General features: G+C 41.7%; 1 protein-coding gene across 2 annotated transcripts; it reads left to right on the forward strand.

Moving 5' to 3' along the window:
* Positions 1-4,489: 4,489 nt before the first annotated feature.
* Positions 4,490-16,419, forward strand: LOC137865864 (peptidase inhibitor 15-like). 2 transcript variants are annotated; one of them, XM_068701405.1, is made up of 5 exons: positions 4,490-4,828; positions 5,956-6,074; positions 7,866-7,998; positions 11,797-11,912; positions 16,226-16,419. In XM_068701405.1, exons 1-5 carry the CDS (start codon positions 4,577-4,579, stop codon positions 16,359-16,361), a joined length of 756 nt encoding a protein of 251 aa, XP_068557506.1. In that variant the 5' UTR covers positions 4,490-4,576; the 3' UTR covers positions 16,362-16,419. The 2 variants fall into 2 exon arrangements, with proteins under 2 accessions (XP_068557506.1, XP_068557507.1); XM_068701406.1 differs by lacking the exon at positions 16,226-16,419 and adding an exon at positions 11,991-12,662.
* Positions 16,420-23,013: the final 6,594 nt, after the last annotated feature.

Below are 23,013 nucleotides of genomic sequence, written 5' to 3' on the forward strand. Positions count from 1 at the left end.
GTTAAAGATGCACAGAAAGCAAATTCACTCAGCATTCTTCACTGTTTGTCCTCTCGTACTAGTTATATTCAATAAGTAGAGGAACAAATCCCCAAAAGAGACTTAAGTTTATGAAATTCTCCTACCCATGGTAGAACAAAGAACAAACATGTTTTTTATTTTAGAACTTTAATGTCTAGTTTTTGGGTTGATGTTTGGATCCTCTCCAAAATCGAAAACAGTGAAAATGTAGGCTTCTCCAAAAAGGGACAACATCTGCCTTATCACATGTATCTCGAGAAATAATGATAAGAATGAGTCAGCATTTAATTTGTCTGTTCTGGGCTACTGTAGAAACACAGTGGTGCAATATGGTGGACTCCAATAAGAGGACCCGCTCAATAAATAGATATAACAATTCAATAATAACTATAACAATTCTTAGTTTCAGGTGATTACACACTAATGAAAACATAGTTATGAACATTTTACTCCATTTTCGCCAATACATCCCAATAAAACCTACACACTGGTCTTTTAAATGATCAAATATTTAATAAGCTAGCAATGCTTTGTCATGTGTGTAAAATGCACATAGCACCTCTCAATTTGGAGACAAACATATTGATCCTGCTACAACATATTGACTTCAGGTACTAAAATCTAATTTTCCATCAATGACTGACTTTGTGGCTTCCTCTTCTTAGGTATGAAATTTGTTTGTGTGGCATTAGGGCATGTGACACTGCCTGAAAGTGGGTGGTAGCCAAAAGTTTGATTTGGTGACATCGGTTTGAGCAGACAGACCTGAGCTCCAACAAGGTGTTTGGACGTCAGGAGGTGGAGCTCAGCTCTAGTAGTCTCCAACCTCATGTAACCCCCCTTTTTTTAATCTTTACAGTAGAGAAACATATCTGAAGTGGAGAAACCTGACAGGATGAATTTCCATGAAGCTTACAGCACCTTTTGAGTCAAAGGAGACCTTGATGAACTACAGCACTGAGTGGACTTTCCTTTTGAAAGTTGGAGCACATCTGTACAGCTACAATCAAACACTCCCGTCCTCTCTGCTTTCTACTGTAGCCAGGCTTGGCTGTACAGTACTTTTTAAAAGTACACATCATGTTTAAGACCTTTGGTATCTCACTCCTAAAATTAAAAAAAGGAAATATATAGAGAGAAAATATAGAGATTTACTAATTCCGTTGTTTTAAAATGCTTAAATGGTAAATGGACTTGCATTTGTTCCGCCACATCTTTGATTACGGTTTGATAATGCTTGAGCATTTAAAAGTTCGGGAGGTTAGGGAATGGTAGTCATGGTTAGAGAACACAAAGCTTGACTATTGGAGTGAGACAAGTTGCAGTCTCCAGTGTCAGAGTCACATCCTCCTCCCTAATCGTGGTTTAACACCTACAGGTACAAGCTTCGTTCCAGTCACTTTCACCTGTTGCAAAAGGGCAACAAATTCTCACTCCAAAATAATAATTCTCACCCTTACTCACAAAACTATATAATTAGATTTAGCCAACAAAAATAATTGGTTAGGCATAAATCACGTAAATTACGTAACAAATGTAAGGTAAAAGAAATTGACCAGGTTTCACACGGAATAGTGCTCTCCTGGGTGAAGGTCCTGTGTTTGTTTAAGCCGTTCATCCTCCTCTCTCACCCATCGTGCATGCATGGACTTTCTCACTCTTTATAATCTGTCAGTTGGTCTTGTCTACTTATGACGCAGATGGATTTACATTGGAGTTAGTTGAAAGTCCAGTGTGTCTCTTTCAGCCCTCTAGAGGCCAAAGGGAATTAGGACCCTTGTCTGTCCAATGCAAAGAAGGAGGTAGTGGGATGTCATTGTATAGCCACAAAGTCCACATAAGGAGGAGGTGGATGGATGGATATGCAGCTATTTGGTGTCCGTTTCTTACTGACAGTCAACTTGTTTAACCATGACTGTGATTGTAAGGACGTTTGGCCTTGGTCTGACTGCTAAGAGAATGTCTTGACTTGAGGAAAATCACTTTCAAACACATCATTTCCTGAATTGGACAGATTGAGAGTTGATTATTTGGTGTACTCAAAGACAGTGTTAAGTGTTAGTCTTGCTTTTTAGATTCATGCAAGTGTGCAATTTAACATAAAGCACGGTCTGACGTTGGGATATCTGAGACAAACAGGATTGGTCAGTGGAAGAGGCAGAATTTGAAGAATCAAGGGAAGACCCATCCATTTCCCTGGCAGAGGTTGCTGAGGTAGTCAAAAAGCTCCTCAGCGGGAAGGCGCCAGGGGAGGATGAGATTCGCCCTGAAATGCTGAAGGCTTGTTGGGCTGTCAAGGCTGGCCCACATCTTCAGTGTTGCGTGGAGGTCAGGGACAGTGTTTGTGGAGTGGCAGACCAGGGTGGTGGTTCCCATTTTTACAAAGGAGGAACAGAAAGTGTTCTGCAATTATCGGGGTATCACACTGTTCAGCCTCGCAAGGGAAGTTTATTCCAGGGTGCTGGAAAGGAGGCTCCGACCGATTGTGGAACCTCAGATCCAGGAGGAGCAACAGTGGACCAGCTCTTTACCCTTGCAGGTCTGTTGGAGGGGTCATGGGAGAAGGCTTACGATGCCCCTGGGGAGTCCTGTGGGGGATACTGTGGAAATACAGGGTACAGGGATCGTTGCTTTGAGCAATCAGGTCCTTGTATAACCAAAGTGACAGCTATGTCAGTATACTCGGCACAAAGTAAAACACGTTTCAAGTGGGTGTTGGCCTCCCCCAGGGTGGTCCTTTGTCACCAGTCCTGTTTGTGATTTTCATTGACAGGATTGCAAGGTGCAGCCGGGGTTAGGACAGTGTCAGGTTTGGTGACCTCAGAATTGCGTCTTTGCTCTTTGCATGATGTAGTTCTGCTGGCTTCTTCAGCACGTGACCTTCAGCACGCACTGGAGCAGTTTGCTAGAGGGGTAGAGGGAGTGTCCTAGTTTGAGGCTTAGGAGCACCAACCAAGCTGCTGTATTTGAAGCATTGGAGTGAGAATGTGTTGTGAAGGTGCAGAGCCTGTTGCCATTTTTTTTATTGGATGAAATGAAAAGGGGCAGAAACAAGAAAACAAATTATAATTTAGTTTCGTCCTCCTTTCCACTAAGAGACCACTGCACCTGGAGGAGGGCGTGTGGCGGCTTCAGGAGACCAAACCTTCAGATAGCGGTTAGCTGTAGCAATTAGCATTCAGCCACAAAAACCCCCATCGCCGGGAGTCACAGCGGGCTGTGGCCAGCGACAGTGCTGGGTCTAACCTCTGTAATGGCAGTAACAGTTTGCTGATCTGCTGGGGAGTCGAGACAGTCCCCCAGGATCAGACCCCCGGTGCTGGGGTTTGTGAATTTGTGTTACTACAGCTCCGTTAACTGAAAGTCTGTCTCCTGGAGCTGCCCCCTCTCTCCTCCTAATCAAGCAGTTCCCTGGTTACGGAGAGGACTAAACAAAAATACAAGTTGTTTCCTTGTTTCGGCCACTTTGGATGAAGTCTAATAAACAAACTATCAAAATTCACACGGGCTGTACAGCCTCCGGTTAGTGTTACATCAAACACAAAGATGGCTAATGTAAATTATAGGCCGATGCCACACGTGAAGATTTTTAAATAGCCATGTTGTTTTGACCGTCTCTCAGAGTTTCAGCAATATGGTTGAATTTTGCGCATTCTTCATATTTAATAGTTGGCTTTTTAGTAACTGATGACTGTACATTTAGATTGTATTTACCCAGTCATAGAAATGCCGCTCCCTATTAGTTTGGAGCATCTGGACATCTTGCACACTGCACCTTTAAACTGCAGCTAAGCTTATGACAGAGCAACAGCCCCACATTTTTTGATAAGTTAATAGACGTGATTTGTACACAAATACATTCACATATACACAGGCACACTTTTAAATACATACAGTATACCAGATAAGCAGATCGTGAATTAAAGGAACAACAGAACAAAAGCTTGTCAAGGGGTGATAGAAGCTAGAAGCTTGTACTGAGCTCTCTAAGGATTATATACAATTAAAAATAGTTATAAAATATATATATATATATATATATATATATATATATATATATATATATATATATATATATATATATATATATGAAAAAAGAAAGACAGGGACCTCTAATTCAATATCATTTTTAAATCTTCATTTCATTGTTGTTTTTTCTGCCAAATGCTTTGTACAGTATTTTGTTGTGAAACAATATTTGGCCAATTCAATCACACAAAAATTAAATAAGCCTTATCCTTGTCTGGGTATTTCATATACATATTCTTCATCTACACAGTAGCTACATACTATTAGACATAAGCAATATACTGCAGCGCATAATATGACATTATTATATGTTTTTCTCATGAAATACATGTTAACCTCTGTGCAGTGTGTTTTATTTTGAAAGACACTGAGGGCGAGCTAAACCCTTTCAGAGATACTTCTCAGAATGTAGACCTGCAGAGAGCCTCACTGCAAATACTGGATTACATCTACCAGGATACAAACACGCTTTACTTTGTATCAGTTGATATTTTTGTTATTTTCAGTTTGACGGATATTCCCAAACATGACAGGGTTAACAGTTTATTTTCTGTCCTGCGCGGTCTTGCTGAGCGGAGTTAACGGGCGGGTTGTAAACTCCACGGAGTCTCCGAAGACACAACCGTCCGACGGTTCAGCTCCTGGAATCAAACCCAGCTCCTCGTCCGGAGCGCGGAGGAAGAGGTTCATCAGTCAGAGCGACATGGTGGCCATCCTGGATTATCACAACCAAGTCAGAGCCAGCGTGTTCCCGCCTGCTGCAAACATGGAGTACATGGTAAGACACAGTCCATCAATACACCCCATGCTCAGCATGTGATAGATGAAAAATACATGTCCTGATGATCCTGGTCAAAATAATGGCGATTTACGATATTATCCCGATACTCATCAAACTATGCCCCAAACTCTTGAAATGACACTAAAACAAACTGGAATCATGTTACCTTACATTTAGTTAAGAAACAAATATGTTTAATTGCATCACAGATTGGACAAATCTTTTTTTTGTTTAGTGAAAAACAAACAACTAATCTTAAATACGGTCATCATAAATAATAAGGTCCCCCTGAATAATTAAACCATACATAAAATAAAATAGTAACATTGTGTTCTTTATGATAATTCCTTTATTAGGTTCTACAACGATCTGCGATAAACATCCTACTCCCTCCCTGTGAGAAAGTCCTATTATAATCCATGTGACATAAAAGAAAAGAAAACAATTGCATAACAGTTATGAAAATACATTTTTATGTTGAAGGAAATTTGACCTCTTTAGGATGTAAGGGCACTGTTGTATGAAAGAAATATAAATGACATGTAGTGTGAAAGCGCCTTACAAGTACATTTACCATTTCTATGTAGAACCTGAAGGGGACAAAAGAAAGTTTTTTGTATGATAATAAAGAAAAAAGTTGACCTTTTGTTGACCGGATCTTGATCTGAGAAGCTTGTATTTTTTAAGCATTAGAAGTTGAAAGAGAAAAAAAAAAAATACTATTTTGAATTACTTAGACATTTTCCTTTACACCATTGAGTATTTTACATTTTACCTCGAAGTTAAATACTTTTTGGCTAATTCTTTTCATATCAAGCCCTCAGAATCTCCCAGAAAGGAAAGTAGGAAGAAAAAAAGAACGTGTTGTTTAAACATTAATGTTATAGTAGACCCCTGAAATAAAAAAAATATGGATTGACCCTTTTAATTCCTAGCAACCCACGAGAGTTCTTCAAAACCAAAAAGGAGATAGTGGTATCTAAACTTTACTGCTTTGTTTCCCAAGGACTGAAAACTGTTTGACATTGTGCTTTTGAGCAGACGTGGGTAATATAAATTATTGCTTGTCCCCTGAAATATAGCATGCTCCTTTACAACAGAAACTGGACAACTGTCTCCCACAGGTATGGGACTACGATCTGGCCAGGACAGCTGAAGCCTGGGCTGCCACTTGTCTGTGGGAACATGGACCCGCTTACCTGCTGCAGTTCTATGGACAGAATCTGTCTGTCAGAACCGGAGGGTAGGTACGACACACACACACACACACACACACACACACACACACACACACACACACAAGAGGGAAGAATGCTTTAGTTTTTATCTCGTCACATACAATAATCCACCAGAAGCCAGGATAGGAACACTGGGACAAAGAAGAGTTAGAGAGACTTACAGTGACAGACCATGAAAACAGTGTCTTTGCTGACCTCCAGTGGTTTAACTTGTCACCTTCCAGCACTGATGCGATTGGTTAACGTGCCTCTGCACTTAGCTTACTTGTGACTAGGACGTCACTCGAAAACAGGTACCCAAGGCAAGATATTCTTTGGGGGCCCTCCTTACTTTGTGTGTGTTTGGGAGAGAAAAACAGAGAGAGAGAGAGAGAGAGAGAGAGAGAGAGAGAGAACACGATCGATCAAATATATATAAAAAAACAGAACACAAGCATTTTCTAAGCACTGAAAAATTAAAACGTGTTATAACTGTCATTAAATATTGACTACATGAACTGTGCCAGAATGGCGTTTTTGAATAGATATGGTTATTAACTATAGTACATTGGTATAAAACCTTATAGGATCTGAAATTTCTTTGGGACGGATGCCTGAAATAAGTTCAAGCTTAACACATTTCAGCGTATTGTTCTATGACATCAAATACATCACTTGAATTTGGAAACTTTTTAGTGTCTGAAAAAGGGCAGTTGGCTGAATGAGACTACCAAACGTTATCCTGCCGACCAGTTTGACTATAGCTTATTGATGGTGACTTGAAGTCATGTGACCATGGTGTAGTTAGTTTATTGACTAACGTTAGCTTTTTAAAAAAAATTATTAAAATGCTGTCTGTTGATGATGTCTGTGAACATTATCTTGCTGAACAAAACGTGAGTATCATAAATGTTTGTTTGCCACAGAGCTTATTTTCTGCAATAATCCAAAATCCGCCTTTTGTTGATGGAACCAGTGTCATGCTAACTTCATGGGTCATCCCTGCAGCACCCTATTGGGTACTCGGCGTAGTGGGTGGGCTGGCGCTGCTTCGTGCATTTCAGCAAGGATGGATTTACCAAACGGAAGTTCCTCACTACTAGTTTTTGAGTGATGCTAATTACTTCCCAATTGTCCAAAGTTTAGTTAAAAAGAGTTAACAAAAACTCCTGTTCCCTGTTGAATGCTGCTCCAATACAATACGGATCTACTGCACCTTCAGAGCGTGAGGAAATGACACTAATAGACAATTAAAATATGGTTATTACTGAAAGATCAGATAGACGTGAGCATTTAAGACAGCTATACATGTTAAATAAAATCTATAGTCTAGTTTGTGAAAGGCATAAAGTAAAGGCTCAGGCTGCTATTACTGATATTATTGCATTAATAATAACAATAATGTTAAACAGTGTATTTGAAAAGCCTTTTGGCTGATGGAGAAAAGGTAGAGTTGCAAATGTTTTATGATTTTTTTCATGATTCAGATTATGCACACTTATAGTGCAATATTTCTTAATAAATATGGTTGTAGTCAGTGCTGGTATTTCTATTTCCACAGATTACAATCATGCATTACAATTAATATTACAGTGATGCTGTTTTTTACAGCAGCAACGCCACCAACTTTTCCTTCCTTCCTCCTCTCCTCTCTCTCCGCCGTGGCAATTTCTGGGTCAAGAGGACGAAAGAAACATAATAGCAACATAATTAGCAGAATACAAAGCACACACTACAGTGCTCTGTCACAGCCGTCACACCGTAGTCCATTACAGTATGCCCCTAAATACCAACCGTGTACACTCTCTCCACCACAGGTATCAGTCTATCCTGCAGATGGTCAAGCCTTGGCATGATGAAGTCAATGACTACGTGTTCCCCTACCCTCGCTTCTGCAATCCCAGCTGCCCGCTGCTCTGCTATGGGCCCATGTGTACTCACTACACACAGGTGAGAAAGGTCATCATCTAGAGCTGTTCCTATACCAGTACCAGAAATGCCTCCGATGCAGCTGAATGCATGATCGGCTATCAGCAAGTACGTCAGTCTATGCACGTCATCATATCATTTATCAGCTTATTTACGCTACACAGGAACAACATCAACAATTCGTGTCCATCGCCACCCGATCCATACAATTTTCTCTTCTCTGTGCAACTCTGCACAGAGATGAGAAAGAAGTGCCATGGCTCACTCCTTAGCTATTTCCATCATTGATTAAGAACACGGTGATCGTTTTGTTCCGAAGCATCTGCATATAATAAGTTAAGATATACCATTCAACTCAGTAAACACCTTGAAATGTTGACTTGATTGTGTGCTGGTACCACCTGTGGATGTGTAATGTGACAAAATAGATGATTCCTCAAAGACATTAATATCAGATAATCAAGGGCGCAACACCACTGCACTCAGTGAATAGCCAGTAACCCATCAACCCAGCTGAGCAGTATATATCCTGATGAGCCAATCAAAGGGCAGCTGGGGAGGATCAGAGTTGCAGAGTGTTTTGGGAGGTATGGAGTTTGCTGCTGTATGGCTCACCTTGCAGCAAAAGGAGGCTATGACTGTTGAGCTTCATGGCATTGCGTACACAAATGGCACATAGATCACAGAGGGTGCCGAAATTGAAGATAGCCCTTAAGGCACATGGTAGAAGATAGCCTTTAGGCTTTTCTTCCAGGATTCTATGTGGGTACACCCTCCCGAGCAGAAAACCCTGACCTAACTTCTCCTATGTGCTTCCCTTACACAACATAATGCATCATTAGGACTAAAAATGAAAACAAGACAATAACAAACAGCACCCCAGTTATGTAGACTTGATTTTGTGTTTTACAGGAGAGGGGGAAAATAGATGCCACCCCCAACACCCATGTCCCTCTCGCACATATCTATTTAGATGTATCAAAAGACATGTGTCAGACTACCGCCCGCTAGTCCATCTACTGGAGCACTGATGACCCATCTCAGCAGAGAGAAGACCCATAACCGGGTGCACTATATAGAGGTTCTCCTGGTGATTTATTGGCTGGCACATGGACAAAGTGGTCCACTTCCCCACACTGGCACAGTTGGCTGAAGTTGACCATGGTTGCCAACGCCTTGCCAAGAGCCCAGCCTTCAGTTACCGTGTGGGAGCTATTGGTGGATGCGATGTCCGCATAAAGGCTAACCATGATCCACATCCACAAGATTACCTGAACAGGACACTTTTTTTAATTCTGTCCAGCTTCAGGCAATCTGTGACAACGCTGGCAAATATCCGACCATGTTACCTGCCAGCTGTTCAATTCATCGTGGGGGATGGTGGATACCCATTTCTGACTGTACTTCATTACCCCATACCGGGAACCAGTGAGGGCTTACCGTGCCAGAGCTAGAGCCATTATAGAGACGGCCTTTGGCATGATGAAGGTGGTGGTGAGAGATCTTCTTTGAATTGAAACCTCAACTCTGGAGGTGGATCACACCATTACTCCGAATATCGACGCAGTGTGAACAGTGCTTGATAACATCTGCATCACTGCTGTCCTGACTGAGGAAGAGGATCCACCTGTTCCTGTGCAAGTGTCAGCCCTGAACTGGTTCCCCTTAAGAACATGACTATTTCATTTTGTTGAGTAAATAAATGGCTCTCCTGTTTTCCCTTTGTCTTTTTGGCAATAGTTGAAGAACTTTTGTCTTGCACATTAAAAAAATCAATGCCTTTATTCACAGTGTTGGTGAATTTTATAGCAGTGGATCTTTCCGTGAAAGATGCAATAACCATGGGCTGCCTAAGAAACACTAAAAAAGAAAATTTTAGTATCACAATAAAGAACATACATTATGTTGCATGTAAAACGGAAATCGCATGTCTACAAAGAGACCTGGTTACAGCGTTGGATGCAGCGCCCCATTCGTTCCAAAGAAAGTTGCTCCTCCATTGATCCATTGAGCAAGCACACTAGCGTTTCTTTTAACCCGGCCTCCCAGCCCTCGATCCGGCCTCTTTCTAATTCTTCTGGGGGATTGCCTGACATCTATTGCTATTGGCCATCTTTTAAGAGGTTGGAGAAAGGGCCTTGCACAGTACAGTGAGTTAGGCAGTGGTCAGCGACAGCTCTGACAGGATGGCAAAGGTTTATGTTTGGATTGAAGCAATGTGTTGCTCAATAGTGTATAATACATTTCAATCAGGAGAGACAAGTGACTGATTAGTAGTTAACATTTTATTATGACGGAATGATGCATTAATTAGTTACACAGAAATTATTTGGCGCTTGAACTCGCCGAGGAGATTTGTGATCGAGTTGTGATTGCCCTGAGCGGCAACAATATCAATCCCCCCGAGGAGTCCAGACACTGGTGATGGTGGCTGGAGGATCGGCTGGAGTTGGCTGGAGATGGTGATGGAGTGCTGAATCGGCGAAGACGGATGGTGCTGGGGAGGAGGAGGGTCGCATGAAACAGCAGCAGACGCTGGCGGCGGGGATGCAGCACCTTTAAAAGTAGACAGCAGCATGCTGATAGGCTGACGAAGAGGGTGTGCCAGAGCGCTATTGGCTGAGGGCGACCCGGCTGACAAACAGCTGATTGAGTCTATGACACCTCTGACAGTGACAGCCGGTATAGAGTATGTGCTGCTAGTGGGAGAGCCGTATGGAGAAAGGCCTTTAAGCCTAAGCATGAGGGGATAGTCTTCCTGTCTGAACTTGCGCTAGAGCTTCATTAAGCAACGGATGAGCTTTGCATTTGACTTTGTACAATTAAAACAACAGAACTCTTATTTTTTTTAAAATTTATTTTAGTTTCTTTTCTTTTTTTTTTTTTCAAGTTTGGCAAAAAGGTAATGGAATCTTTCATTTTATTCAAATTGAGCAGCATCCCTGGCTTCCTCCTCCTCAGCCTGCTTTTTCATGAAGGCCAAAATGCCTTCAACTATCTTGCGCCTTTTAGTGGGTGACCAGGAGGAGGGCCTGGACTCCTCCTCCACACTGTCTGTAAGGCATGGGGGACATTAGTGAAGGCTCTGTAGAGGATGAGGCTTCAGCAGCAGTGTAAGCGACGTGGGCGTATGATAAGGAATAAATCAGTCCAACACGTTCTGGGTTTTCCTCATAACTTTAGTGAAGTTCTAACAGCGGACCAGACACTTCTTCCTCTCTCCTCCTCCTTCTTTCCCTCTTCTCTCATTACTTAACTCTATAACCTCCAGCCGCCTGAACAGCACCAACTAGTGATCATAAATTAAGAAATAACTAATGCAAGTTAAGCTACAAGGTTATCTTCCACGTGATCCTTTTACAGCAGTTTACAGCAACAGCAACATAACATTCATAGTTAGCCTATGGGTTTAACATATTGTTTGAAGTTAAAGTCATAATTATTAGCAGGCTATAGCAACAGTAACTTACATGATCAGGGTTTGTAGTTAATGATCGCTTTTGTGAACGGCCAATTGGTGTGTCGCTTTAAATGTTGCTGCCGCAAGGAATTGTGGGACAGCATATTATCCTTTCCTTTGGTAAAGCATGTTCCAGTGCATCCTATGCTAAAGGAGGTAAGAAAGGAAGCATCAAAGCTTCTTTCCTTAGACTTCCACCAGCTCTTATCATTGCTGACTCTATTTAAAGCCAACTACTACATTTTGTTTCGCCCTCCGCTACCTTGAAGTGGGGCCCTTTGGAACATCTATAGAAACTTTTGATGGACAGCAAATCATAAGAACTTGTGATATAGTATATCTGTGTGTCTTTGTTTCAGATGGTGTGGGCTTCCACCAACAGAGTGGGATGTGCAGTGCAGACCTGCTACAACATGTTTGTGTGGGGAGTTCTGTGGAGAGAAGCCACCTTCCTCGTCTGCAACTACTCACCTAAGTATGAGTTGCACCTCAGTGTGTAAATCTGTGCCATGACTGTGACAAGATGCAGTGATGTTGTTTTTACTTGTTCCAGCATTCAGAATCAACTACAACAGTTGAAGTTGGTAATCAACCCATTTTCACTTCCAACTCGTCAAATACCAACGCTTGGTCAGTGCCCCTCGACGTGTGATAACGACGCACCAAGGCACCCTTTAGTGTCTGTATGAGACCAGGCGGCAACCTCCGATTCTGAAGAGTGAAGCTAATGCAGAATTGAGAACTTGTGTTCTCTCTACTGACCAGCAGGGAGCGACTCCTCCAGTTGCAAAAGTAATTCTGGTTGTATAAAAGTTTAATGCGAAAATGACTCTACTTCTCACTTAATTTATTACCTCAGTAAACATTGTAAACATGAGTTTATGGTCTCAATCTCTAGTTTCAAGTCATCTTCAATACAGCATGATGTTCGTTTAGTAAATTATGGTCCATTTAGAGTCAAATACACCATAAAGAGGAGTATGCTTTAGGGCAGGGCTACCTAGTGATTGACTGGTTGCTACCCTGACAGAGTCGTATACAGCGTCTCTACGTCACTCACTCACTTCTGTTCATTGGTTGCAAAAAAGCCAAGATGGTGACGGCCGTAACCCAAGATGGTGACGGCCATTTACCTTATTTCATAAACTCCATATTCTTATGTCAGTTAACAAACAGTAACAAACTGTAACAGATGTACAGATGTTATTTGAACCCCAACCACGATCTTTTCCTAAACACTTCTGTTCTGCCAGTACTTCTTTTGGGCAAATAAACCTAAAGACTAAGTAAACCTATGTTGGAAGTTATTTTATAAAGACACTGAGCATGTAAGAAGCAGAAAAAACTGACACATCGTCCCTGAGTCCAAAGCTGACGCTAGAGGGGAACCAAGAGTCATAGTTTGAAGCACATTTTGCGCTGTACTTTTAAGATCCTGGCTGTCTTGATCTGTGTGTTTTGAACTAGGAGTATGATGTCAGCCAACATGTACTAGACCTCTTAGGTTTGACATTCACCAGACCGGACAGCCTGCCGGGCTACTACCAGCTTGTTTTTAACTTTGGGCTTTGGAGCCAGCTGCTAATTTGCAGGACGCTGTACAATCCTGTCCATGCGACTGACTATTTACTTTCCACACAAACACCCCTTTCTCTTCTTCTACGCTGCCACCTCAGAGCACAGTTTCCCGTGACTGCTCCCCCTCCTGGTCCTCCCTGTCATTAACCCCCTTTGTGACAGACAGGCTGCCCTATCCACACTGCAATAACAAAGCCATAAACAAAAACAACACAACCTCTGCTACATCCCTCCCAGTGATGTCCATATCGGCTCCCAGCGCAAGTTCATCATCTACAACCCCACTTCTGTCAATTCCATCCCGTCTCTGTGGACTCAGCACCGGCGTATAACCACTCCCTCATTACGTCACCATACCAAACAGCACGTGAATCCAGCCAACCTCAGAACCCTACCCAAGTCCTCACAGCCAATTACAAAACACTCCATGAAACTTGCTCTGTTCAACACCCGTTCACTAAGCAACAAAAGCCCAATCATCAATGAATTCATCACTGACAACAACCTTGATATCCTCTGTCTCACTGAAACATGGCAAAAACACCTGGACTACTACGCACTCAACCAAACCACCCCTTCCGGATATCATTACTTCACAAACCACGCCTTGATGGCCGCGGTGGAGGAATTGCCGCTCTTTACCACCAACGCATAAAAACCAGCCTGACTAACATCCAAAGTCCATCCTCATTTCAACAGCTGACATTCAAACTCTCTGGTTCTAAACCCCTGGTCATTTCAACTATCTACCGCCCCTCCAAACCCAACCCTGCCTTCCTCTTCGACCTATCTGAATTCCTTACCCAGCTCTGCTCCTTCTCAACTTCCATCCTGCTGCTCGGTGATTTCAACATCCACATCGACTCCTCAGACTGTACAACAGCCACAGAATTTCTGGACATGCTTAGATGCTTCAACTTCACTCAAGACATTGATTTCCCCACCCACAACCGGGGTCACATCCTGGACCTGGTCTGCTCCACTGGACCCCCATCTACCACCTCTCTGGCTCTGACCTCACCATCTCTGACCACCTAGCTATCATGATGGAGATCGACATCCCCATCCCAGAACCCAAACTCACGCGCACAATCCCTCTCCGTAATATCAAGTCTGTCTGCCCCTCATCCCTGTCAGCCTCTCTCACTGACAAATTCTCCACACTCACCCCCTCCCTTAGCTCCTCCCCCACAGACCTGGTCAACCTCTACAATAACACACTATCCTCCTGCCTTGATCAGCTTGCCCCTCTCAAATCCAAAACGGTCTCTTTCACCCACACTGCTCCCTGTTTCACCCCTGAACTCCACCTCATGAAGTCCCGGAAACACAGACTAGAGCGACTCTCCAAACAAAACGGCCTACAATGAATACATACAGCAGTGCAAACTGGCTCTCAATACTGCACGCTCCACCTACTACTCTGACATTATCCACTCTGGTTCATACATTCTAATACTACTCGACCTCAGTGCAGCCTTTGACACCATCAACCACTCCATCCTCCTTTCCCGTCTCGAGTCCTCCCTCCACATTACTGGCACAGGACTCTCCTGGTTCAAATCATACCTCTCTGATCGTGAAAAGTTCATTAGTATCAACAAATTCAAGTCTGACACAGCCCCAGTCTCTCAAGGTGTCCCCCAAGGTTAAGTACTCGGTCCCCTCCTCTTCATCCTCTACCTGCTCCCCCTTGGCGACATCATACGACACCATGGTTTCCATTTCCATTGCTACGCTGATGACACCCAGCTCTACATCTCCACCAAATCTATCACCCCCACCACCCACTCCACCATCACCAACTGCCTCACAGATATAAAAACCTGGATGCAAGCCAACTTTCTCAAACTCAACAGCGACAAATCTGATATCCTCATTATCGGCCTGAAATCACTAAAGAAATCCCACCATAACTCCTCCCTCTGCATCAATGGCACCACTGTTCCTGCTTCCACACATGTCCATAATCTTGGAATAATTTTTGATCAAACCCTCTCCTTTTAAAGCCACGTCAATCATATCACAAAAACACCTTCTTTCATCTCAAAAACCTTGCCCGTCTACGCCCCTCCCTCTCCTCCTTAGTCGCTGAAACACTCATCCACGCCTTCATCACCTGGACTACTGCGACAGCATCCTGTATGGCTCACCCACCAAAATCATCAACAAATACATCCAGAACTCAGCTGCCCGTCTGGTCTCCCACTCCCGCACCAGAGATCACATCACCCCAGTCCTTCAAAACCTCCACGTGCCAACCTCCTTAACCCCCTTACTCTGTCCAAACATTGGACCTGGGGGGACAGGACCTTCTCCATTGCTGCCCCCTCCCTCTGGAACTCCCTCCCCCAGCACCTCAGACATTCTCCATCAATCGCCACTTTCAAAACTGCACTTAAAACTCATCTATTTAAATCTGGGTTTAACCTGTGAAGCTAGTTATGTATGTTTTTTTTGTGCTGTTCCTTACTGTTATGTCATATAATTTTTTTATATTCTTTTGTTTCTGTTTTTACCATGTAAAGTGTCTTTGAGTACCTTTTAAATCGCTATACAAATACAATTTATTATTATTACTACAGGAAGAGGATGAAGTAGCAGTTAAAATAGAAATGCTGGAAGATGTTTCAGTTTTAGTTCATGTTTTAGTGAAATGATGATGTAAATGACAGCTGGAGGATCCCTGAAAGTTTTAAGTGTTGAGAGTCATTCAAAGAGTAAGTTGATGAAACAGTTGAATTTGAAGCTGAAGAGCCGAAACTTTCAGTGAGTCTGATGAGGTCATCTGCTCTCTTCAAGACCAAGACTCGTTTAAAGTTTGAGGGAAAAGTTTCAAGGTGAAAGTATGAATGAGTATAAACTAAAGTTTGAGAGAAGGTGAAAGATCCAAAGATGGACAGAATGTTTCATTTGGAAGTACGTTGAAGTAGTTGAAAGACAAAAAAAAGTCCAAGAGATAAAAAAAAAAAGTCAATTGGGGAATATGAGTGTCCATCGCTAAAGGCAAACACACTAATGAAAAGATAATTGCAGCTGCCTGAGCGGGAGTGTAATGCGGGAATGCGGGAATGAAGTAAATTCCATTTGCAGTGATTATGTCATCATCTCTACCTGTTGTTTGTGATATTTCTACCCATGGTGTTGATAGATTTGCCTCCAGTGTTGATATCCACCCAATGTAACGATAATGTGTATTTTTCTCTCTAGGGGGAACTGGATAGGTGAGGCTCCGTACAGAATGGGGACTCCCTGTTCAGCCTGCCCATCCAGCTACGGAGGTATGTGCAGCAACACTATGTGCTTTCCAGCTCTTCAGTCCAATTACATGTACTGGTTCAAGTAAGGAATAAGGATAATGGTGGTTATGGTTATACTGCCTGTAACTGGACAATAAAATATGGAAATGACTATCTGTTTGACTGGCAGTCAACTGCAATGAAATTATTATCATGACATATAGAATGGAGATAAAAATGTAGTAAATCAAATTTTTAAATAGCAACCAGAGCCTGTTGAAGGAGTACATTTAGAGATTTATTATATCTGGATATGCATGATACAGTAGGGGAAAGTAATGTTATGTGGAAGACTTCCATGTATTTGCAGTGCAGATACTATACTGTATCTACTGAAATGAGCATCACTAGGAGACTACTTTAACGGGACGCGGGCGAGCGGTGGCTCTGGGAGACGGACCGTCAGTTAGCAGTTAGCTGTAGCAACTCACATACAGCTAGGCATTGCAAACACCAGCGGTGGAGTTTCGGTCCCGGGGGACTGCCCCGACTCCCCAGCAAACTGTGTGTTGCTGTCAATTTTGTTGTTAATGTTAGTAGTTAATTTCTAAAAATGCACACTATCCAGAAAGTGCAACATATTTGTATTTTTTCATGCCATATACTGTATTCACATATACAGTAGTTCAAGGATTCAAAGATCATTTATTGTCAATATGCAACACAGGGATGCACAACGAAATGCAGTTGTAGTCAATTTTCAACACGAGAAAAACAAAACAAAACAAAAACACTACATTCCTCTTGTGCATTTTTTTTATTTGCATCATAAGGAATGTAAACAGCAGTAATAAAAACAATTATATGGGCAGATAATATGGCCTACATCTCAACATTAAAAATTAATAGTGTTTAACAGTAAACACAGAGTCCACCTCCTCACGTCCCACCGGAGTCCTGCCCTCTTCATCTGAATGCAACGATGGAGTCAGGTCTCTGTAAAGATGTGGACACAACAGTCACCGACCGCACGTTGCTGGTTTCACCTGAAGTCTTATTTCATCCATCTCATTTTTCTGCAACAGAACATCAGACAGCCAGCATTAGGCTGGGTAGAGCAGTAGCATGAAATGAATGTCTGTCTTCACTGTACATTTTTAAGAATTGTCCACAGCACGTATAAATAGTGCAAAAACACAAACTATAGAAACATTACTAGAACAGACAAACTTAGTTATACTTTCCATATTATGTTTTTTCTCTATTACCTTTTGAATTCATTCATGGCTTCCCCTTTCACTGTGTGTGTATTTACATCATATGTATATGTGACTATAGACCTGACATCATCATTACATCTCAGTGTTAGCTGGAGGCAAATCCTCTCAGACTAGGCTAAAGTTACACACTGAAAATGTCATCTTGCTGTGTTATTGGATGTTATAATCAATATTGCATACATTTTAGATGACAAACTATGATTCAATGCTCTAGCAAGCTATAATATCAACGACGCGTTTGAGTATTGGGGAGAAAATGTAGCTAATAGTTTAGCCTAGCCTTCTGCTAAGCGCAGTCATGACTGCTGCAAGCAGAAGGCTAAACTATTGGAGCTATGGAGAGAAAATTTTGCTAACAGGCTAAACTGTCAAAGAGATAGAAAAATTTTGCAAATAGGAAAAACTATTAGTGAAATGGAGATAGAAATGTTGCTAATAGTTTAGCTTTCTGTTACCCTTAGCCACCGATGGTAGCCACAGCCATGAGCCTCTGGTTGCAGTTTGCAGAAGCTAAATTATGTGCAACATTTTCTCTCCGTCTCTGAAACACTTCACTTCACAACACAAACTCTCTTTCTGAAGAGTCCGTCTTAACACTAACACTCCCGGAAAGTAAGTGACTGTACATATTCAGAGAAACTTGCATTTTCTTTAGCCATCATTAAAAGAACAAGCCAACTTAACTTGCTAGCCGACGTTAGCTCAAGTGTTCAGAATATTAATCTGCCTCATATGCTTCACCCACAAAATACATCATCATGTTCACGAACAGAAAGGGGCCTTCAGAGGCAAACATACACATTTATTGATATTGTAATGGTACATTTCTACTTAGTATATATTTCTACTTATAGTATATTAGTAGTACCTAAGCACTTGTACTTTTGCTCTGAACTCAGTAGATCTTCACCCTTTGTGTGGAAATATATTCTTACAAGTATTTTATATTCTTATAAGTAAACTGTTTCATAACTTGTTTTGAAACAAGCTATCATAACCTTGCATCATGTAACTTGTGATCCATGCAGCAGCTGACTGCCTGCACACATATCCTCTTCTTCTTTGTGTTGGATAACAAGTACTTATTGTATATTCACATGTTTTATGCCTTAAGGATAAAACGTATATGTCTCTGTGTCTGTCGTTACACAGATAAAGCACTTATACTTCTTTAAATGCCACGGACTGAAACAGGATGTTACAGCACACAGGTCCCCACCCTTGATCACTCTCTATATAACTCTGTATGATCTTTTACTCTGTACACACACTTCTACAGACTCTGTGTGACTCTGTATAACAGTGCCATTTCTTGCAAGAATAAATACTTTTAAAAGAAGTTCTGTTTGACGATGTTCTATATTTCAGTTTAAAAAGATTCAACAGCGGGTAAAATAGTTTACCACCACAATGTGTTTATATGCTGTTTTGTAATTAACCATTTGTATGTCTTATTGTATTTATATGTATTTAACTTGTCATCCTACATTACAACTTGTTTGTGTTACAACCTACGTGGTGTTCATAGCTTATTTTGCCGGTCCATGTCCCATTTTGGATTAAATGTGTTGGTTTGTGAATAGTTGGTGTTATTTGTATGTTGTTTCATTAATATATCTCTAATCTAATGGGTCAATGTCGTTAGTGACAGGAGGATAAAAAGTAAAGTAAACATGTGACACTAGATGGCGGCAACAAGCCATCTGGATTTAAAAAAAGACCAGGAGAGACTATATGGAGGTGAGAGAGACGGAGCGAAGAAGATGTCGAAGGTCTGGAAATTGGCTTGAAAGAAAAAAAGAAAGAAAAAATGTGGAGGCCAATAAATAGAACACCTTTGGTCTTTAGTGACCTAGGACTATAACACACCCTGTCTAATTAATTTATTTCATCCACTGAAGCAGTCAAATCATCAAATATTCCTCAAACTATTTGTTTTAACCAAAGTTCTGGTGTCAAAAAATATAAAATGCATTGTTTGTCTTATGTGTTTCTCAATAAACATGTAAGAGTGTAAACAGTTTTTATGTAAGTGATGGCAGGGGTTTTCCTGCTTGGCCTCATGATGGGGATGTTGTCTCTATGAATTAATACACACGGCAATGAAAATGTTTGTTTGTATGAGCTTACAGGCACAGTAACATGATCGTGTCAGGTTTAGTGCAAAGCAGCACTTGATACTGGAGGGTTTTGACGAAAGCAGCCCTGAAAATGAAGATTGTACTTGAAGCTACTGATGATGAGGAATTGTTTTTCTGCTGTTTATGAATCAGAACATTTAAAAAGCAGAAGTGGACCATGAAATTAAGTTATGACCAATGAGGGAATCTTATATTCTCTCAACAGCCCGGAGCGGATGGCTAGAGACACGTGAAAGTAGTTTTCCTAGTCAAATTTGCAACTACCACAGCCAGAGGATCTCATAAGTATCATATTTTCCTCGGCTGTGGCCAAGGCTGAAGAAAAAAAAAAAGACGTCACGCGACTTTCACAAGCTGATGGACGCTCGAAAAGGTTTCCCCACAAACAGAAAAACCTTAGCTGAGAAACCCCCACAAGAAACGCTGGAGATGCCACATCTGTCCAGCCACACTCAGCGCAAAACTGCGGAATATGCACACAATGTTGCAATGCCCACAAGCAAGTGATTTGTGAGTACTGTGCTGACTAATTTGGGTTGGGTAGGTGCCAGTCTATGACAAGTTAAGAGTAAGAGATGTGTAAGATAAAACTGTCTAAACATGAAACGGGCTATGCTGAAATATAATAATAATGAATTTCTACATTAGTATCTATAAATTACATCAATACATGATTTGGAACTTCAGAAATAGCAACATAATTTGTGTTTGTTAATGTTAATACATTACGTATACAAGCAACATTATTTTAGGCTTAATCTACATTATGCAAGTGCTTGGTCACCTAGGGTAGGGATAAATGTTTTGAAAAACACCCATGCAGTTAAGGGTTGAATATGACAGCACTCTAGCTTGTTTGTTCACTCTTTGGAAATTGCATTGCCCTCTGAACACCAGAGTGAGCTTTCCTGCTCCCAGCTGAAAAGACAGGCCGGAGTGGCCGGTCAGTAATGAACACACTGAACATTACGCCACGAAAGATGACCATATAAGAAATAATTAATGTGCAACAAAGCATGACTACTGTAAATTGAACTGTCCAAAAAGAGGTGGCCAAAATAGTTTTTCTTCACTGTGTGGTATAAATGCGTCTTCAATTGCCTTAAAGCGAGAACAAATGACCAGAGCCCTGCAGCGACAGCAGATTGACTGTTCTATTTACAGCTGTGTTACGTTCCCCTATTAAGGTCCAGGGGATGAGGGAAGTCACAGTGTAAATAAACCCAGGACAAAAGACTCATGGGTAACGGATGAATAAGCAAAATAGTATTCTATTAACAATAAATTGAAATGGTCGCAAAAACTACTTTCTAAAAAAAGGAAAGTGACACTGATTAACAGCAGTAACAATTTAACTCAAAAGACCACAATATAAAACAAAATAAAGGATCACGCTACAAACACCAGCACACACGGCTCGAGCAGAGGAGATCACCACATCTAACAACACACAGCTGCCACTCGGCCCTGTCTGTCTGCATCTCCCGGCCTCTTCACCATCACGGCCCTAATCGGTGATTGAGCCCAGCCGAGTACGCCCACACACTGCAGCTGCTAGGCAGGGAAAAGGGTGGCACCTGAATGGACACTGGGGAGAGAGAGCAGAGAGAAAACAACACGGCACGTAACAAGGTGTTATGGACAATTCACCCTTAATGCGCTGTATTCTACACCTTAAAGTCTCAGAGGTTATGGTCTGTTGTAAGCTCACTCAAGAGAGGAGCTGAAGGAGGCTTCTGGGGATGGACAGGACAGATTACATTGAAAAGACGTTCATCAAACCGGTAAAACTGGCCAGTCATGTTGAGACGGCTTTATTTGTTTTTAAAGTCAGTTGAGCAGCTTTTACCTTTTCAACATTAGAAGTCAGATTATTGTTCCAACACCCAGTTGTCAGTTCAAGTCTGAATGCAGACTCCTCACTGTTGGTAACGTTGTGTCATCAGCCAACTTAATGACGTGGTTTGAGCATTGCTTAGCAGAGCAGTTCTAGGGTTCAGAAAATCCAGGATCCAGTTCAGTAAGGGAGCGTTCAAACCATTGAAATAAAACAGGAGTAAAGGGACATTCCCATTGAAAACAACGTAGCTGCATCAGAATGGCGGCTATTTTGATGTGTATCGTTGCTTTTGAGACCGTTGTTCCACACGCTTGTCACAGCAAAGGTAAACACATTCAAGGGCGTAGGTTTGCATATGGTCCATAGGCACTAGTCACAACCAAAGTTTGGGAAAGACACAATTGTCCCCACCAATATTTTGTTAATTTTAATTGCCTGTTAGAAAAAATAATGTTGCACAATATATTTGCAAACTCATTCGTATTATCTATACTATGTTCATTGCCCAGAAGAGTGAAAAATACATTTCCAAGTTTTCCAATGCGCCCTCAAACCTGCGAGACAAGATTCTGTCATTTAATTGGCTGAAGTGGCAGAGTCAGAAACACTCAGTGAATCGTGACTTGCAGAAAGAGAGCTGGCAGTAGTCTGACATGGTAAGCTACTAAATACGCCAGGAAATAATAGAGCCTCAGATTAGTATTTCATTTGGTCTCAGCATTGATATTGTTGACCCTTTTGTGCTTTGTAGATAGGAAAATGCCACCAAAAAAGAAAAGGGATATCACCAACCAGAGGGTAAGTAGCTATCAGGAAGCCCAGGTCATTGTTAGTTAGCTAGTAGTAGGCTAACTACATACCTGCAAACTTGGCGCTTTTCGGCGAAAATCGCCGTTTTGAATCAAAATATATCAACCACGTGAATCGTGTAGATCCGTAGAGGTTTTTTTTGGGGGGGGGGTGTCAACTGAGTGAGAGAAAAAGTGATGTCGTGATCTTCGCAATAAAACATCTTTGATGTGACGTGTCGAGTCTTGGCCAATCAGCGTTAAGATGTCTACACGTCTTCATTTCCCTCCGTTACAGTTTAAGTTCCGTTATGTTCCGTTACAGTTCAGACTTGCTGGGTTAATGATAATGTCCGCTGCATGCGGAACTTTGTCGACTGTTAACATTCGTCATTTAGGAGGAAAGAAACGTAACGTGATGAAACATGCAGCCCCCCGGTTTAGTTCACACGGTCACTCATTAACGTTAAACCAGAACACCGGCAGATCTGGTTGCAGGTTGGTTTTTTTTAACTCAAAGTAGAATGAGGCGATTTCGTGGTCATAATAACTTTTATGACCACGAAACATTAGGCCCAGATACTGATGAGATGATGAGGTCAAAGAGCTTAATGAAGAGGAGGCTGTTTGTGTAGCGCAGCTTGACGTAGGGCTGAGCTGTGAGTGGAGCGGGGCCTGGATAAAGGTGTTCACTGTGATGACCACAGCCA

The sequence above is a fragment of the Cebidichthys violaceus genome, unplaced genomic scaffold, assembly GCF_023349555.1.
Source record: "Cebidichthys violaceus isolate CVI_PGR_0920_01 unplaced genomic scaffold, fCebVio1.0.p SCAF_8, whole genome shotgun sequence".
Classification (NCBI taxonomy): Eukaryota; Metazoa; Chordata; class Actinopteri; order Perciformes; family Stichaeidae; genus Cebidichthys; species Cebidichthys violaceus.

Bases quoted from the DNA above. Each gene is read 5' to 3' on its own strand.
- LOC137865864 (XM_068701405.1), top strand. From the start codon at position 4,577: ATGACAGGGTTAACAGTTTATTTTCTGTCCTGCGCGGTCTTGCTGAGC. The intron at 4,829-5,955 runs GTAAGACACAGT...TGTCTCCCACAG, and splicing joins CTGCAAACATGGAGTACATG to GTATGGGACTACGATCTGGC. The intron at 7,999-11,796 runs GTGAGAAAGGTC...TCTTTGTTTCAG, and splicing joins TGTGTACTCACTACACACAG to ATGGTGTGGGCTTCCACCAA.